General features: G+C 43.7%; 1 protein-coding gene across 1 annotated transcript; it reads left to right on the forward strand.

Moving 5' to 3' along the window:
* Window positions 1-1,178: 1,178 nt before the first annotated feature.
* On the forward strand, window positions 1,179-10,522 carry LOC116502901 (cholinesterase-like). Its single transcript, XM_032208905.1, has 4 exons — window positions 1,179-1,372; window positions 5,416-6,880; window positions 8,243-8,406; window positions 9,744-10,522. Coding segments are annotated over exons 2-4 (1,620 nt in total). The 5' UTR covers window positions 1,179-1,372; window positions 5,416-5,426; the 3' UTR covers window positions 9,746-10,522.
* Window positions 10,523-20,385: the final 9,863 nt, after the last annotated feature.

A 20,385-nucleotide genomic window follows, 5' to 3' on the forward strand; every position in this document is an offset into this window, starting at 1 on the left:
AGGAGTTTTTACATAATTAAAGACAACATAGAATTCCGCAGAAGCCAAAATCCACACTGGGGAATGGTTGGAGAATGTTTACAGAAGGAAAGTAAATAGACTTGAACTTTTGGACAGAGCAGGATCTGATTTGAGCAGATTGATTGTGAAAGTAGGACAAGATTCCATTCTTTATAGAAGAAGAAGAAAAGAGAGACGTACAGAATTACAAGCAGAAAATCAGAATCAGTTGTTTGAATTTGGTTGTGGCTGGAATTCCCATAGACAATTTATCGTTACCTCTAGGGTGATTCAAATGTACAGGTAGTCCTTGACTTACAGCCATTCATTTAGTGGCAGTTCAAAGTTACAACAGCACTGAAAAAAGTGACTTATGACCATTTCCCCACTTATGACCGTTGAAGCATCCCCATGATCATGTGATCAAAATTCAGATGCTTGGCAACTGGCTCATCTTCATGACAGTTGCTGCGTCCTGGGATCATGCGATCTCCTTTTGCGACCTTCTCTGAGAAGGAAAGGCAAAGGCAAGCCATGTTCACTTAACAACCATGTTGCTAAGTTAATAAATGCAGTGATTCACTTAACAACTGTTGCAGAATAACAGAGTTGAAAGGGACCTTGGAGGTCTTTTAGTCCAATCCCCTGCTTAAGCAGGAAATCCTACACCACTTCAGTCAAATGGCTATCCAACATCTTCTTTAAAACTTCCAGTGTTGGAGCACTCACAACTTCTGGAGGCAAGCTGTTCCACTGATTAATTGTTCTGTCAGGAAATTTCTCCTCAGTTCTAAGTTGCTTCTCTCCTTGATTAGTTTCTACCCATTGCTTCTTGTTCTGCCCTCAGGCGCTTTGGGACCGTGACAAGAAAAGTTGAAGAAGGGGGAGGTGGCAAAGTTCAGTTAACAACTTTCTCATTTAGCAACATAACTTTTGGGCTCCACTGTGGTCACAAATCGAGGACTACTTGTAACCCCCGCCCCTTTTATTTGGAGCGTCTTTTGAAGATGATGAAAAGACACTTCCACTTGTATATTTGTGGAGATTGTGTGTCCTGATCTCTTTGTGCTGGGCTGCCTTTTGCCCTGCAGTGTCTGGTCTTGGTGATTCACTAACTTTGGAAATTAGCAGCTTGGCTTGTTAGGGGAGAGGCTTGCACACATCCACCCCACCCCCTCACCCCCATGCAGCCTGAAGGGGAGGAGAGCAAGCAGAAGATAAGGAAGAGGAGAAGAGGAGGCAACAGGTTCTTTCCCTGACAGACACTCTGGCAGGAGAACACCAAGGAGCAAGGACAAGGACAGTCTTATTTTCCTGGACGGACCGACCATCAGCTAATATCCAGTCCCAGCTAGTGCCGATGAGAAAGCAGGTATGATACGGCAAGAATGAGTATGTTCTAATTACTCACCGGTCAGAGTTGAAGTTGGGAAAGCAGCTGGGAAATAAAAGCAGAGAAAGATATAAATATAATAAAATGAAAGTAATAACAAGAGAAAATGTGGAATGTTTGAACAATTCTGATAGATTGCAACCTAATGAGCATTATTGTTAGAAATACAAGTTGAATGAATGAATGAATGACTAGCTATGATTGACTTTACTAGTTTCATTTGTATTAGAATGAATCAAACCCAGGTGCCACACTGTTCACACATTGATTTGATATATTTATAAAAGAAATTAAAGACTTGAAGAAATGAAAGCAGAGAAAGAAAAGAGGTGTTATTCTAGATTTGTGTTTGGCAGACATCATTAGGTAGGCTACAGTGGTGAAATTCATTTTTTTTTACTACCGGTTCTGTGGGCGTGGCTTGGTGGGCATGGCAGGGGAAGGATACTGCAAAATCACCATTCCTTCCCCACTCCTGGGGGAAGGATATTGCAAACTCTCCATTCCCTCCCCACTGGGACGAACCAGAGGTGCTATTTACCGGTTCTCTGAACTACTCAAAATTTCCGCTACTGGTTCTTCAGAACATGTCAGAACCTACTGGATTTCACCCCTGGTAGACTATCTCCTCAGACAGCAAGGATTTGGCCAGGTGGGAGACAGCAATGGCAACCATCTGGCTATTTGTTTTGGGCGAATCACATGATCTTAAGGCCCCTTCCAATTCTGTTAATCTGTATCTGTATCAATCTAATGAATCTTGCTACCTCATGTAGAGGACACTCTCTTCTAAATGCTAAGGTTACACTAGCATTGAAGAGAGATGGTAGAGAAAGAGAGAGTAGAACTGCATAATTTTAGTGCTTGATTACTTAACCCATTTTCTAAAAAAAAAGAAGACCTGGTAAGAAGATCACTTACCTGGAACATTTCCTTGTTTGGATGGTGAAGAACCGAAAGGCACACAATCTCTTTGAGCTTGTGGGTACAAATGAATGGGCAATATTAGTGCACGGAGAGCCAGGAGAATGCAGGTAGTCCTCAGCTTCGGACCACAATGCATCCCAAAATTTCCACTGATAAGCAAGAGAGTTGCTAAGTGAGTTCTGCTCCATTTTGTGACTTTTCCGCCACAATTGTTAAGTGAACAGTTGCTCAGTTAGTAACCTGGTTGTTAAGTGAATCTGGTATCCTAGTGACTTTGTTTGTCAGATGGTCACAAAAGGTGATCACATGACCCCGGGACACTGCCACTGTCATAAATATATTCCAGTGGCCAAGCGGACGAATTCTGACCAAATGACCATGGAGATGCTGCAACGGTTGTAAGTGTGAAAAATGGTCATAGGCCACTGTTTTCAGTGCTGTTGTAACTGCAAATGATCAATAAACAAATAGCCGAAAGCCAAGGACTGCTTGTATCTCCTTTATACCGATTTCTCCTGGCATCGTTGAAATATCTGGGTCTTCCAGAATGCTTACATTAGGTTTCCATAATGCAGGATGGATTAGGAGGGATAAAGGGAAGAGGAAACAAACTTTAGGCAAGTTCTGTGAAAGGCGTTTTTATCTGGTCTTGAACTTGTCCATGATCAGTTACAAAATGGAAAAGACTTGTATGGAAGTAAATGATAACAAGACACAAAGTGTTACAAACAGTCCGGAGATCCTTAAACACAAATGGAATCTCCTCTTATTTATTGTATTCATTACATGTTTATTCCACCCATCTCCCCTACAAGGTGACTCTGGGTGGCATAATTTTATTGAGACAGATGTTTACTCTTGACACAACCAAGGAAAGGGTTTTGAAATGCTATGAGAATAGGATAGAGTGAGAAAAGGCAGAACCAGGAATTAATAAGAGGAAGAACCCGGATCATTAAGCAACCGTACTTTATTTGCCAAGAGTTGGACACAATTGAATGAATACCATCATTAGCATCGTCACTTTATTTGCCAGAGTTCATATTTGCCACTGAGACAAATTGACTTGATTGAATGTTGGCAGGTTGAAAATGTCAAGTGGAAAATTGGTGCCCTTGTATCCTTGATAAGCTAATCTTTACACTGCCATTGTCAAAGAACCTTTTGTTCTCTTCATTCCCCAACTCTTCTGGTTCTTTGAGGGTTTTTTTTTTTAAAACCTGAGCCACGAATTTCTTCCTCCCTGTTTCTCTCCCTCTGGTTGAAAGTTCACAATATCACAGAATTTTATTGATTGATTGGTTTTCTCAATTTATATAGTCCCTCATCACTTTATGTGGCTCTAGATGGCTTATAATCAGATGATTAAAAGCACAAAATACACCATGGAACCCCAAAATAAAAACACATTGCAGGTGAGCATCATCTAATCTATCATCCATACAACCAGAAGATGACCACAGCCACAGGCTTGAGCATAATGTGATACTTTGTAATCAATATCACAAAAGGCAATGGGGCCCATCTGACCTCTGCGGGAAGGTATTGATTGGATGAGTGCCATTGTGGTCCGGGACCAAGACTAGTTGAAGCCCAATTGAACACACCAAGGTGGAGTTTGAAACAACACAACTTTGGTAATGAAACATCGGCAAGAAAACCACCAAGCTCAGAGAGCACCAAACACCCCACAACACAACTCCATTCTGTGCAGGAGAACATACACTTACTGCTCCATTGCGCTTTATAGGACTCTCTGAGTGGTTTACAATATTGGCATATGGCCCACCCCCAACAATCTGGGTCCTCATTTTACCAATCGCTAAAGGATAGAAGGCTGAGTAAAACTTGAACCTGTCAGATTCGAACTGGGCAAAGTTACTGCATTCTAACCACTGCGCCACCACAGTTGTTAACATAGGAAGGTTTCCTTAAAAACCTGTGTAACCTCATTGTTTACAGCTAAGTCTTTTATGCCCCTAAACCACAAAACCCACAACCGAGATGCCACCGTTTCATTTTATGACTAAGACTCCTATAGCACTTGTTTTTTTTATTAATTAAATTTGTTTGCCATCCATCTCTCTGTGTGCACACATCTAGCTGTAAGTGCGCATAGGTTAACCACAAATTTTTACAATATAACTGTCATTCTGGAAATTCTTATGTTCTCTTTCAGTAATGCTTTAGCAATATTTGCAAGCCTGTGGTTTTACTTCCTCCTGCATGCCATGTCCTAAAGTAGACCTGGGAGTCACACCAAGCAAGCCAGAATATTAAGCAAAGCCAGATTATTTCACCAATGCAAATCTATTATGTCAACATGTATTCCACAAGGCTTATTGATTAATAATATATATCCATGGTTGCGAATTGTTCTTAGTTTAGCACCAAGGCAGACAAAGCTCTTCTTGTAGGCTTTGCCAGCTGACACTCCCTAGTTAACAGTAGCCAAATCATGTGTTTCCTGCTAGATCAGACAGGCCAGAGAAACCACTGCGGGGAGGTGCTCTCATAAGTAACCACTGGGGAGACCATTGGAGAGAGATGGTCTTATAAGTAACCAAGTCTTAAATAACCCGTCGACAACCTGTGCTTTGAATTGTACCCAGAAGCACACAAGAAACCAATACAGCTCGGAAACCAGTGATGTCTCAGATGTTCTGGGTAATTGGCACCAGTAATTGCTTGCACCAAGATCAGCCTGAGGTTAAAGCATGTTGCAGTAGTCCAATCTGGAAATCACAAGGGCATGTGAGCAGGTCCAGGAATGGGTACACTTGACACACAGCCCCAAGTTCCGCAAAGGTCCTTCTAGCAATGACTATTGTCTGCTCTTATCTGTCCAACATGACCTCCAGATTGTGTACTGGGTCTTTCTGAGTCAAAGCCACCCATCTCAAACCGAAGATAGAAGGTATCTTGAACAAACCCACAGCTGCTCAGTCTGGCTTGGGTTGAGGTGCATCAAAACCAATTTAAGCTTTCCAAAATATATATTCAAATGGATTTCTGTATTCATATACTCAAATTAGGTTGCGTGACACAGGAAGAGTTATATCCAGTTAACCATTTTGTGTTTCTGATTCTTGCAGATATAGCTACTATGCTTTGTTTCCTCTGGTCACGTTTGAGCTTTTTCTTCTTCCTCTCATTGGTTTGCAAATGTGCTTCCGATAATGACGCTCCAGTAGTGACCAGCAGTGGCCCTATTAAAGGCAAAACGGTCTTGACTAGATCTGGTTCCGCGAGTGCCTATCTGGGAATCCCCTATGCGGAACCTCCAGTGGGGAAACTCCGTTTTCAAAAGCCAGTCCCACGTCAGCCATGGAGCGAAGTATTGGAGGCCACCCGTTTTGGCAACTCTTGTCCTCAGACTGATATTCCTGGCCTTCCTGATAAAGACATATGGGTCGCCAACACACCTCTGTCAGAGGACTGTCTCTTTCTTAACATCTGGGCACCCCACCCTCGACCTTCAAGACCAGTGCCTGTCCTTGTATGGTTCCAAGGCATGGGCTTTATCACTGGCACAGCCTCGCTAGACATGTACAATGGAGCGATCTTGTCTGCCACAGAGAATGTCATAGTGGCTTCCATGAATTATCGCTTGGGGGGTCTAGGCTTTTTGTACTTGCCCCCCTACGCCCCGGGAAACATAGGCTTGTGGGACCAGCATTTGGCCCTCAAGTGGCTGAAGGAAAACATAGCTCTCTTTGGGGGAGATCCAGCTCAGTTGACTCTGGTTGGGCAAAGTGCAGGAGCAGCTTTGGTGGGTTGCCATCTCCTTTCCCCACTGAGCCAACCCCTTTTTGCCCGTGCTGTGCTTCAGAGTGGCGTTCCCAATGCCATTTGGCCCTGGAAGAGCCCCCAAGAGGCCCACAATGATGCGATCATGCTCAGCAAACAAGTGGGGTGCGCAAGAGATAATGACAGGGCTGTGGTGAGCTGCCTACAGGAGATAGACTTTGGACACGAGAACTTTACACATTTGACCTTGTTCAGTTCATTGACCACAGATGGCGTTTTCCTCCCAGGCAAAGTCCCAAATCTGCTGGACACTGCAATTCTTCAGGGAAAGCCAATTCTTACTGGGGTCACTGATGATGAAGGTTCCAGTTTTGTATTGCTTATGTATCCGAGCACAAAAACAAACGGAGGAATATTAACATGGGAGCAGCTTCTCCAAGGTGTGGCAGTAACTATGCGAAGAGGGACGACAAAAGAAGTTGCGAACACCGTCGCCCAGAAATTCAGTGATGCTAATCAAGGGCAATACCGTTTGGCATTTTCTCAGTATATGCGAGATTATTTCATGGTGTGTCCCTTGGTTGAATTTGCTGCGAAGGTCAGGAAAGCTGGGAAGACGGCGTATGTTTACTCCTTCAGTCACCACCCTTCTGGCTCTGGATGGCCTGAGTGGGTAGGGACACCCTACGGAGCAGAGATACCTTATGTCTTTGGAACCATGGCGTCAGTAACAAACCGATCCATCACAGATGCTGAGGAAGCATTGAGCCGTCAGATGATGAGATACTGGGCACAGTTTGCCAGAGGCGGGTAAGGAACTGACCCCTCCAGCCCATAAAACACAGTCATTGCTCGTCCTTTTCATGAATTGGACTTGTGCTTTGTGGCAGTCATGGAATGGATTAATCTGAATGAACCCGGGGGATCATCTCTCGCCAATTTCTCATTTTCCAGACAGCAATTATCCTCTGTACAATTGCAGAGAATAATTCAAGTCTGGCGGCCCATTCAGTAGCAATAGCACTTAGATTTTTATGTATTGCTTCATAGTGCTTTTACAGCCCTCTCTAAGTGGTTTACAGAAGAGCCGAGGTGGCGCAGTGGTTAGGGTGCAGTACTGCAGGCCACTTCAGCTGACTGTTATCTGCAGTTCAGCGGTTCAAATCTCACCGGCTCAAGGTTGACTCAGCCTTCCATCCTTCCGAGGTGGGTGAAATGAGGACCCGGACTGTGGGGGCGATATGCTGACTCTGTAAACCGCTTAGAGAGGGCTGAAAGCCCTATGAAGCGGTATATAAGTCTAACTGCTATTGCTATTGCTACAGTGTCAGCTTATTGCCCCCAACAATCTGGGTCCTCCTTTTAGCAACCTCAGAAGGATGGAAGGCTGAGTCAACCTTGAGCCGGTCAGGATTGAACTCCTGGAGTGATCAGTGAGTTAGCCCTGCAGTACTGCATTCTAACCACTGCGCCATCACAGTAACATAAGGTTAAGGAAAGGTTTTCTCAGCAGTTGTCTGTTGCTGATATGGAGTGCCATTAATTCCCCCCACCCCCCACTGTAGTATTCCAAGCAGCAGCCAGCAGCTGAGTCTTGTAACTATTATATTTCCCATAACGATTGTGTCAATTGTATGGTAACAACATTGCTGTGGTTCTAGTACCAGCAGTAACAAGCCAGAAGAACATGGGACTTCAGCAATGGGACACAATGCTCGCTGCTTGGTCAGGAAGTCCACCTGATGACCATCTCGGTTGGGAATTGTCCTCAGATCTTGTCCTGTTTCTTTCCTTATGGCCTGTCATGGCGAAAGGTAGCGATCCCTTATATTAACGTTTGGAGGAATGATAGGGAAAACTCTGAGTAAAGTTTGTGGAGAACAAGGGAACTATGGTGCTCACACCTGATGATTCTTGGGACTAAAAGTACCCACTTTGTGAGCACCATATGGTAGAAAGAAAGAAAGAAAGAAATGGAAGGAAGGAAGGAAGGAAGGAAGGAAGGAAGGAAGGAAGGAAGGAAGGAAGAAAGGGAAAAGAGGGAGGGAGGGAGGGAGGCCTTATGATTTGGAAATAATTATTTGATCTCAGTGGACTCCAATGCCTGTAATTCTTGTAAATAGACAAGAGATTGTTTGTAATCCTACCATAATTTCTCAATTGCCTTTGTAGGACTCCAACAGGGTCAAAGCCAGATGAGGTACAATGGCCACTCTATGACGCCACAGAACAGAATTTCTTTCACATCAGCACAGCAGCTCCCCAGCTCAAACGGCTGTCACCTGCCCCACTCTGTGACTTCCTGGCTACGCTTCCTGCGAACGACACACAACCGTGTGAGTTGAGGTCTTTGGGGAAATAAATTCTCTCGCTGTAGAGCAGCATGGCAATGAGCAGGAGGAGGAACATCTGGTTTGTGAGGACACTGTAGGAAAAATGGCTAGAATAGTATATTATAATATGGACAAGATAAACTGCCTAGGAACAAGTAGGCGGTAGTGGATGAAGTGTCTGTTTGATGCCATGACCAAGTCCCACGTGTTCATGGAGCTCCCAGTTCCACCTGTTTCACAAGATCTTTGTTATGAGGATGAAATGAAGGGATATGATCTTGCGCTCCTGAATAAGAAGTGAAGTAGGAGGATAAGGATGGTCCATGACTTACGACCACAATTGGACCAGTGATGGGATTCATTTTTTTTTTACTATCAGTTCTGTTGGTGTGACTTTGTGGGCGTGGCAGGGGAAGGATACTGCAAAATCCCCATTCCATCCCCAGCCCGCCAGCCTACTTTTGAGCTCCGTTCTCCTGTTCAGGGCAACAAAAGAAGATCAGCTGGGAGGCTGGGAGGCAGGGGGGGAGGCAGCCTATTTGCTGATTCTCCAAACTTCTCAAAATTTCCGCTAATGGTTCTCCAGAACCTGTCAGAACTGGCTGAATACCCCCTCTGAACTGGACCAGAATTTTGATAGCTGAGCAAGGTGGTTGTTAATTGAATTGTTTCCGCTTTTATTGCCTTTTTGCCACAGTTGTTAAGAGGATCACTGCAGTTCTTAAGTGAATTGTGTGATTTGTAATTGAATCCAGCTTCCTTCATTGACTTTGCTGGTCAGAAGCCAGCTGGGAAGGTTGCAGATGTTGATCATGTGACCTAGGGATGTTGCAATCATCGTAAATACATGCCAGTTGCCACGTGCCCAAATTTTGATCACACAGTCGTGGGGTTGGTACGATGGTAATAAGTGTGAGAACCTGCTGTTTTTCAGTGCTGCTGTAACTTTGAGTAGTCTTTAAAGGAATTACTGTAAGTCGAGGACTACCTATAATCATTAAGAAGTAAAATAGCAATGAATCTTATTTTCTCTCTTCCTGCTTCATGAATATGGATGGCCACCAAACCTGGTACATGGCTGACTACTTACCTTATCCATATTTTTTTTAACCTTTTTACTTCATGTGAGACAAAAATGCTTTTGCTATGAGTCAAAAAGCACCTGAAAGCAGCTGGCAATAATATAAAGGCTAACCAGACCTGTTAGTTGGTGTATTTCAATTAAAGCCGCTATTTGGTCAGTGAACTAAGTTAGTCTGTTATATGAAGTATTGTTTGGTCCTCTGACTTGGTAAACTTAGTTTCTTACACTTTCCCCTTTATTTTTTTTCCATTGGCAGAGAAATCTCCAGAAGTCCCGGACTCATGCATTGGGAAGTTGAACCAGGAATATAGAATATGGCGTATAATACCAAGAATACAAGTTGAATCAAGATATGAGCTCTTTAGCTGTCAAGATATTGTTTAGCTGTTATATGGGAAGAACTAAAAACACAAGGAGGGGTTGGGAATGATTGGCTGAGCCTCAGTTCAACAAAAATCACTGAGTGCTTTGCAATGGTGGCAGGTGTGGCTCAGCCTATGCCAACTCCACTTCTGACCCTGTCCCTTTAGGTGGTATAATAGGAAGGCAATAGAGTAGATATATTGAGCCATGGGTGCAAGTACATCCATCTGATTTTAGAAGTATAGTCATAAGGCTTTGGACATCTTAAGGAATAACCCATATATTCTTTCTTTGTATGAAGGGGAATCCTAATTAATTCCCATTTTCTGGAAGGAAGGCTGTGCTATATATAGATACAGTCTCATTAGAAAGAGGCCAGTTTAAAATGGGAGGTGGTATGGAAAGTGTGAATACATCTATAAGTATGGCTGAGTGTTGTCCATTTGGGTCAGCTTCACATCTAATATAAAACACTTACTGTTACAGCTGTAAAAACTGTGGGCCATTAGCATGAATGCCATTGCATCCATGTACCACTAGAAGTCAGTTGGGCAATGCCACTTTTTTCCATCATCTCCATTATATCTTAATGCTGTCCATATCATCATTATCATCTTCATCTTCCTTATCATTTACTGTTCTCATCACCAGCACCGCCATCATCAAAGCCACCAATGATAACATCATATTCATGAGCTGTCATCAAACTTATCAATAATGACCTTTTTTTCCAATCAAATTTCTTTTGTTTTTTCCTTTCTTGGAATGGATTTTCCTTTTAGCCTCTTTCTACAAATGATAAATAAAGTGCATACTAAAATTAAAAGGAAACGATATCATTATTTTTCTGTGAAATCTCTTAAAAACTATATCGAAATCAAAAGATTTATTACTAGTCTGTTAATTATAATAACAACACATTACATTACACACCAGTGGTGGGATTCAAAGTTTTTTATGACCAGTTCTGTGGATGTGGCTTGGTAGGCATGGCAGGGGAAGGATACTGCAAAATCCCCATTCCCCCCCCCCCCCGATCAGCTGGGACTCGGGAGGCAGAGAATAGATGGGGCCGGGTCAGTCAGAGGTGGTATTTGCCAGTTCTCTGAACTACTCAAAATTTCCACTACCGGTTCTCCAGAACTGATCAGAACCTGCTGAATACCACCACTGTTGCGCACTATAATATCTCTCTCAATGTCTATGGAGATTCTCAGTCATCCTGTTCATGGTGGTCCCAAAGGTGCTTTTTGAAAAGTCAACTGGACTTTCTGGTTTTTATTTGAAGATGTTTCACTTCTCACCTTCCATTCACCTTCCATTCCCCCCCATCCGCTCAAAGCTGAAGAAGCTTCTTGGATGAGAAGCAAAACATCTTCAAAAAAAAATCCAGAAAGTCCAGTTGCCTTTTGAAAAATCCCTTTTGGGATTCTCTCTCCTCAGTTAATAGGGTCTGTTCTGTTATCAACCAGCACACTTTGGCCTATTATCTTACCACAGATTCTGTGACGTATACAAATTATATTAACTACCACAGCTTAACTACTCATGTATCTCTATATAAATTAAAGATCCTTGGTCACTTATTGGTAATCAAATCCTTGTCTTCTATACAATGAAAGTCAAGTCCTTTCTTAGTTTTTTCTCTCTGAAGGAATCTTAATTTGACTGAAATTACTGGAAAATTTGAAGTATAGTCTGCCATGACATATATGGGTACTAATCAGGGGTGGGTTCCTGCCAGTTCTAACTTCTTCTATAGAAGAGGTTCCACAAATCTACAGTGCATTTAGAACCGGTTCCAGCTCCCTCCCCCCGCGTGTCCACACATCATCAAGATGAAGAGTGAGAGGAGGAATTCTGGGAGTTGAAGTCCACAAGTCTTAAAACTGTCAAGTTTGAACACCCCTGGGGGTTTTATCTAAAGGGTTAGGGGTGCAAGGGTCTTATAACTTGACAGCTTTAAGACTTGCGTGCCTCAAATGCCAGAGTTCCTGAGCCAACATTTTGGTTGCTAAGCAAGAGCGTTGTTAAGTGAATTTCACCACATTTTATAAGTTGGCTATGCCCACCCAGTCACATGGCTGGCAAGCCACTCCCACCCAATCACATGGCCGGCAAGCCACTCCCACAAAGCAGGCCACATCTACAGAAGAGGTTCTAAAAAGTTTTGAAACCCACCACTGGTACTAATGTACCTGTCTTGGCACTTATCTAATTTTTCTACATTGCCAGAAAGTAATTGTAAGGCTAAAAACCTACTAAGCAATCTGCAATCTCTGAACATCAATTTTATTTACCAAGAAGAGGTCCCAAACAAATAGAGTAAGTAATTTTTGGGGGGAAGTACACCAGAAAAGAAAGAAGTCCAAAATAAACAAGGAAAGTTTGAATATATTGGTACATAGCGGATATGATTTCATTGATGTTGGGAAGAAAGGGCAAGCCAGCTAAACACCCAAAGATATAACACATTGCACAAAAAGGATCTGTAAACAAAAGAAACTATTATTTCCAGCAAATGTGATGCATTAGAATTTGAATGTCAGAGTTGGAAAAAGAACAGTAGTCAGAACTTTTCTTATCAACCAGGGAAGAACTAAACAGGAGTTGAAATTATTTTACAGGGTCTTATTGTGTGTCACGCTTGCAATTAATTAATCCTTCGACTAGTCTCAGGTGAATTGAAAATAAACTCAAGAAACTTGATGGCAGACCAAAGTCCGCTCACAAAATAGACAGCTTGATATCTGAGCATCTATCAACCATAAAACAAGAGGTGCTGAAGGGCGATATAGAGGTTTATGCAATATTCAAAAGCATTATTCCTACCAAGGATTAAATAATTGGTCTACCTGGTCAGTTTATCCTGGGCATGTGCACAATTAAACAGCAGACAATTAAAGAAAACAATTGACAAAATGCTCAAATGTTTGTGTCACCCACACCAAACAATCATTTTACGTCAGCTCCAGTGGCCTCCAAGACTCCCATTGACTGTCCCCAAAGCTGAGGAAGTCAGCTAACCATACTGGGCAGCGGTGGGATTCACTTACCTTCCTTACCAGTTCGCAAATGTGAGCGTGAGTGCGTGTGTCGGGGTGGTAGGCAGAGCCTCCCGCAGCTGCCGCTACCAGTTCGCCTGAACCAGAAAAAAACGGCTGAATACCACCTCTGATACTGGATGATGGGCTCTTTGGACTACCAGATTGGAAGCTCTACTACAATGCAGCTGTATTAACATGGGTGAGGAAATGGATAACTCTTAGACATAGTGGATTACTGCTTCTAGAAAGCTTGTTTCTGGAATAGTAAAAACAAAACTAATAAGCAATCAAATTGTAATAGGAAACAAATAAAACAATATATATCGTAAAGATAAAAGCAACATGGTTATAGTCACAAGTGGGAAGAGATAAGTACTAGGAAGGAAGAGAAGAATAATATTAATACAGTCTTACTAGGTAAATATGACAGTGTTGTGGGAATTAGTTGTTTAGCATAGTGATGGCATTTGGGAAAAACTGTCCTTGTGTCAAGGGGGATTTTCCTCCCGTTCCTTTTATTTCTTTATTTATTTAAAAAAAGTTGCTTTTCTTGTATTTCCTTTGCTCGTTTGTTTGGTTGAGGGGGGGGATGAATGGAGAAAAAAGAGAGAGAGAGAGATCTGGGAGCTTGAATTGGTGCGGCTGGAATTGGGGCTGCGGGATGGGGAGGGCAGTGTCTTTGTGTATAATTTGGAAGAGGCGGGGAGGGGATGGAGGAGATTTCTGTCTCTCCGCTGCTCTTCTCTCGTCTCCTTCTGTCGGATGGGGTTGGGAGTGGGTGGGTGGGGGCGTACGATCCCCTCTTATTTTTTTAATCTATCCCTTTCCTTGTGGGAATTAGTTGTTTAGCATAGTGATGGCATAGTGATGGCATTTGGGAAAAACTGTCCTTGTGTGTAGTTTAAGGTGACCAGATTTTCAGATTGGTAAAGAGGGACACCTTTGACTGGGGAGGGGGGGGGCTTGATTAAAAATTTTATACGGAGCAACAAACATTTTCATACAACGCAAAAATAGTATTGTAATATTTTTTTATTTCAACATAACTACAATTTACAAATATAAATTGTAACTGTTGCCAAACATCAAAATTTTGATCACGTGACCATGAGGATGCTGCAATGGTCGCTAAGTGTGAAAATGGTCGCTAAGTGTGAAATATGGTCATCAGTCACTTTTTTCAATGCCATTGTAACTTTGGTCACTAAGCCCATTATACCACCTTTCTTGCCACAGTTCTTAAGTGAATAACTGCAGCTGACTTCACTTCACACTGGATGCACAAAAAGAGCAGTCAAAATGTGTGTGTGTGTGTGTGTGTGTGTGTGTGTGTGTGTGTACGTACGATTTTTACCAGCAACAAAAGGCTAGCAGCTAGCAGGGTCTTTTATATGCAGCTGTTAAGTGCTCGGTTACAGCAATTACGAGATCTCAGGAGGAATGGGGGAACCTGGGGAGGGGGCGCAGGGGAGGGGGATCAGAGATCGCAAGATAGGAAAGGGATAGATTTTAAAAAAAGAGGGGATCTTACGCCCCCACCCACCCACTCCCAACCCCATCCGACAGAAGGAGACAAGAGAAGAGCAGCGGAGAGAAGGAAATCTCCTCCATTCCCCCCTCCCCGCCTCTTCCAAATTATACACAAAGACACTGCCCTCCCCATCCCGCAGCCCCAAATCCAGCCACACCAATTCAAGCTCCCAGATCTCTCTCTCTCTCTTTTTTCTCCACTCATCCCCCCCCCTCAACCAAACAAACGAGCAAGGGAAATACAAGAAAAGCAACTTTTTAAAAATAAATAAAGAAATAAAAGGAACGGGAGGAAAATCCCCCTTGACACAAGGACAGTTTTTCCCAAATGCCATCACTATGCTAAACAACTAATTCCCACAACATTGTCGTATTACCTACTAAGACTGTATTACGATTATTCTTCTCTTCCTTCCTAGTACTTATCTCTTCCCACTTGTGACTATAACCATGTTGCTTTTATCTTTACGATTTATATTGTTGTATTTGTTTCCTATTACAATTTGATTGCTTATTAGTTTTGTTTTTATTATACCAGAAACAAGCTTTCTAGAAGCAGTAATCCACTATGTCTAAGAGTTATCCATTTCCTCACCCGTGTTAATACAGCTGCATTGTAGTAGAGTAAGGTGACCAGATTTTCAGATTGGTAAAGATGGACATCTTTGACCGGAGGGGCGGGGGGGGGGGATTAAAAAAATTTTTTTTCACTTAACAAATGTGGCAAGCAAAATTGTAAAATGGGGCAAAACTCAATAAATTTCTCACTTAACAACATAAATTTTGGGCTCAATTGTGGTCGTGCATTGAGGACTACCTGCACTTATCTTCAGTGTTACTTCATTCTGCTGTAGCATTAAATTTCATATAGAACAAGCTTGTTCTTTCAGAATTGTGGAATTGTTATATAACTGTCTACCTTTAGAAAAGTTTCTCTTGAGTTAAACTCAGCTCCTATAATTTTATTGATGTGTCGTAATTTTCTTAGCAGTAGTATGGAAATTGTCATTGTTACTTTTGGACAATTTTTAATATTTTCCTATTAAATATACAGTACTGAGATTCCCAGGTGGATTCCCCTCCAATTATTAGCCAGGTTCATCCCTGCTCATCGTTTTGAGAGCAGGCAAAAACAGCCAGGTTACATCCCTACAAATTGAAAGCTCTCTCCCTCCCTCTCTCTCTATCTCTCTCCCCTCCCTTCCTCTCTCTCTGTCACTCTGTGTGTATGTGTGTGTCTGTCTCTCATTCACTCACTCACTTAATCACTCACCCTGTGTGTGTCTCTCTCTGTCTCTCTCCCCTCCCTTCCTCTCTCTCTGTCACTGTGTGTATATGTGTGTGTGTCTGTCTCTCACTCACTCACTTAATCACTCACCCTGTGTGTCTCTCTCTCTGTCTCTCTCCCCTCCCTTCCTCTCTCTCTGTCACTCTGTGTGTATATGTGTGTGTGTCTGTCTCTCACTCACTCACTTAATCACTCACTCTGTGTGTCTCTCTCTCTGTCTCTCTCCCTCCCTCCCTCCCTCCCTCCCTCTCTATCTCTCTATCTCTCTCCCCTCCCTTCCTCTCTCTCTGTCACTCTGTGTGTATATGTGTGTGTGTCTGTCTGTCTGTCTTTCACTCACTCACTCACTTAATCACTCACTCTGTGTGTGTCTCTCTCTGTCTCTCTCCCTCCCTCCCTCCCTATCTCTCTATCTCTCTCCCATCCCTTCTTCTGTCACTCACTCACTCACTTAATCACTCACTCTGTGTGTGTGTGTCTCTCTGTGTCTCTGTCTGTCTTTCTGTGTGTCTCTCCCTCCCTCCCAACATGCAGATGGGCTCCGGACCAGGGGAGCCTCTTCCTTCTTTTTAACCAGGTGATCTTCTAAGACTAAGACATAACAAAGAACCTTAATTACAGGCTGAACAAAAGAGCCCATCCGGGAAGACCAGTAACATGAGGGCGATCCCTCATGTTACTCAGACCAGCTGAGCCTCCCTGGACATCGCAGCAGCAGCAGCCCCAAGTGCGCCAATCTCGGTGTTTTTCACATGGGGGCGTGCTACAAGAAGAGGGAGTGAGTGAAGACCTTTTCTAGCCGGCGCAAATGGGGCGGGCTGCAAGAGGGAGGGAGGGAGTCTGGATTGCTGCAAGGCAAGTCTTGGGAAGTCCTTTGTGCCGGCTAGAAAAGGTCTTCACTCACTCCCTCTTCTTGCAGCACACCTCAATGCGAAAAACACCGAGATTGGCGCACTTGGGGCTGCTGCTGCTGCGACGTCCAGGGAGGCTCAGCTGGTCAGCTGGTCTGAGTAGGCTGAGTAGGCTCAGGTTCAGGTTCTCAGGTTCAGGTTCTCAGGTTCAGGCTCAGGTTCTCCGGGCAGAGGGGGAGCCGCACCCCCCTTTGCTGGGCAGCAAAGCTCGCTGAGATATTAAGCTTTGCTGCCCAGTGCTGGCAGAGGGGGCAGCTGCCCCTCTGCTCGGAGCACCTGAGCTGGGCACTGCATTACCCCTGCCCTGCCCCCTCCTCTGCCGCCGTGCTTTTGAGGAGCCATCGGGCCTTTTTTCCTGCTCCCGCCCCTCCGCCGCCTTCCTACTGGCTCCCATAGCCTCAAGGCTCCTCAAAAGCACGGCGGGAGCTTTGCCTGCTTCACCTCAGCTGCAGCGCCAGGCAGCAAATCTGGCGGTGCTGTTAGAGGAGGAGGAGGCAGCAGCAGTTAGTCCGGTGGTGGCGGGGGCTTACCTTCAGTCCATTCGCCCTGTGTTCATCAAAACAAATCACTGCAGCTGTGCGGGAGTTGAAAAGTGCTGCAAGGTGTTGCGAGCGGCAGCGGATGGGCGGGGGAGCGAGCGATCAAAGAAAGCGCCAAAATTAAAGCGGGATCTGTTGACAACGGCCCGGGACGTGGGAAAAATTATGAAGAAGCGTGCCTGTCCTGCCAAATGCGGGACGTCTGGTCACCTTATAGTAGAGCTTCCAATCTGGTAGTCCAAAGAGCCCATCATCCAGTATCAGAGGTGGTATTCAGCCGGTTCTTTCTGGTTCAGGCAAACTGGTAGCGGCAGCTGCAGGAGACTCTGCCTACCACCCCGACACACGCACTCACGCTCACATTTGCGAACTGGTAAGGAAGGTAAGTGAATCTCACTGCTGCCCAGTATGGTTAGCTGACTTCCTCAGCTTTGGGGATAGTCAATGGGAGTCTTGGAGGCCACTGGAGCTGACGTAAAATGATTGTTTGGTGTGGGTGACACAAACATTTGAGCATTTTGTCAATTGTTTTCTTTAATTGTCTGCTGTTTAATTGTGCACATGCCCAGAATAAACTGACCAGGTGGACCAATTATTTAATCCTTGGTAGGAATAATGCTTTTGAATATTGCATAAACCTCTATATCGCCCTTCAGCACCTCTTGTTTTATGGTTGATAGATGCTCAGATATGAAGCTGTCTATTTTGGGAGCGGACTTTGGTCTGCCATCAAGTTTCTTGAGTTTATTTTCAATTCACCTGAGACTAGTCGAAGGATTAATTAATTGCAAGCGTGACACACAATAAGACCCTGTAAAATAATTTCAACTCCTGTTTAGTTCTTCCCTGGTTGATAAGAAAAGCTCTGACTACTGTTCTTTTTCCAACTCTGACATTCAAATTCTAATACATCACATTTGCTGGAAATAATAGTTTGTTTTGTTTACAGATCCTTTTTGTGCAATGTGTTATATCTTTGGGTGTTTAGCTGGCTTGCCCTTTCTTCCCAACATCAATGAAATCATATCTGCTACGTACCAATATATTCAAACTTTCCTTGATTATGTTGGACTTCTTTCTTTTCTGGTGTACTTCCCCCCAAAAATTCAAATACAACTACTTACTCTATTTGTTTGGGACCTCTTCTTGGTAAAATAAAATTGATGTTCAGAGATTGCAGATTGCTTAGTAGGTTTTTAGCCTTACAATTACTTTCTGGCAATGTAGAAAAATTAGAAAAGTGCCAAGACAGGTACATTTAAAGTGACCAGATTTTCAGATTGGTAAAGAGGGACACCATTGACTGGGGGCAAGGGGGGGGGCTTGATTAAAAATTTTATATTTTGTCAAAAGGTCACACAAGGCGATTACATGAGCCCAGGACATTGAAAGCATCATAAATATGAATCTGTTGCCAAACATCAAAATTTTGATCACGTGAGGATGCTGCAACAGTCGCTAAGTGTGAATAATGGTCGCTAAGTGTGAAAAATAGTCACTAAGTGTGAAAAAATGGTCGCTTAGCCATTGTAACTTTGGTCACTAAATGAATTGTTTGAAAGCTAAAGCTAGCTTGCATTATAATGCCTTATGCTAGCTTACATTTTCAAGAGAGAGAACCTAAATTCATTAGAATTGAAATAGAAATGAGTAGAGTAGAGTAGAGTAGAGTAGAGTAGAGTAGAGTAGAGTAGAGTAGAGTAGAGTAGAGTAGTTTATTAGCCAAGTGTTATTGGACACACAAGGAATTTGTCTTCAGTGTACATAAAAAAAATAAAATAGAATACATTCATCAAGAACCATAAGCTACAACACTTACTGATAGTCTCTCTCTCTTTCTCTCTCACACACACACACACACACAAACACACACACACACACACACACAGTCCTCCTCTGGATTCAATGGGACTTTTAGAAAATCCCCCCTCCTGTGCACACACTCCGTCTTTCTTTCTCTCTCTCTCTCCCCTCCTCTGGATTCAATGGGTTTAATAGCAATAGCAATAGCAATAGCAGTGGACTTATATACCGCTTCATACCCCCTCCTCACACACTCCTTCAGCCTCTTTCTCCCCTCTTTCTGGATTCGCTCTGAAGTTTTTAAAATTACCTCTTCTGTAGAGACCAGGTTATCAGACACATGAGACATATGCTGTGTTTCTATGGCACAGTAAGCCCCTCCTCAAACAACATGTAATGCCAGTTTAGAAGCCCCGAGCAGCTGAGGCAAAGTAGCAGTCCGGGGCGGGGGCGGGGGTGAGGCTAGCTTGGACAGCCTCGGAGGCAGCTGCTAGCTAGCTCCGAGAGAGAGAGGAAGAGAGCGGGGGGAGGGAGGGGCTGCTCAAAGCAACAGAAAAAGAAAAAATCCGTGAGGGAAGTCCGCGGTCTCCACATGGAGTAAGTCTTCTCCTCCCTCAGCCATTGACAACAGCTCCCAGGGACGCGCGGGTGGGAATGTGCTCATCTTGAAGAAGAATATACGTTCCTAGTTGCTAGGAGAGCCTTGGCGGCTGGAGGCTTTTTCGTAACTTTTAAAAAAAATCGGGACTTTTTAAAAAAAACCTGGGACGCAGGAAAAATTGTGAAAAAGCATGACTATCCCGCCAAAAGTGGGACGTCTGGTCACCTTAGGTACATTAGTACCAGTGGTGGGTTTCAAAAATTTATAGAAACTCTTATGTAGGTGTGGCCTGCTTTGTGGGAGTGGCTTGCCAGCCATGTGATTGGGTGGGAGTGGCTTGCCAGCCATGTGATTGGGTGGGCATGGCCAACTTGTAAAATGTGGTGAAATTCACTTAACAATGCTCTTGCTTAGCAACCAAAATGTTGGCTCGGAAACTCTGGCATTTGAAGCACGCAAGTCTTAAACCTGTCAAGTTATAAGACCCTTGCACCCCTAACCCTTTAGATAAAAACCCCCAGGGGTGTTCAAACTTGACAGCTTTAAGACTTGTGGACTTCAACTCCCAGAATTCCTCCTCTCACTCTTCATCTTGATGATGTGTGGACAGGCGGGGGGAGGGAACTGGAACCGGTTCTAAACGCACTGTAGATTTGTGGAACCTCTTCTATAGAAGAGGTTAGAACTGGCAGGAACCCATCCCTGATTATACTCATATATGTCATGGCAGACTATAATTCTGTACTGCAATGTGCTCTACATGGGGCTGCCCTTGAAGAGTATTCGGCGACTTCAGCTAGTCCAGAATGCGGCCGC

This window comes from Thamnophis elegans, chromosome 2 (genome assembly GCF_009769535.1).
Source record: "Thamnophis elegans isolate rThaEle1 chromosome 2, rThaEle1.pri, whole genome shotgun sequence".
Classification (NCBI taxonomy): Eukaryota; Metazoa; Chordata; class Lepidosauria; order Squamata; family Colubridae; genus Thamnophis; species Thamnophis elegans.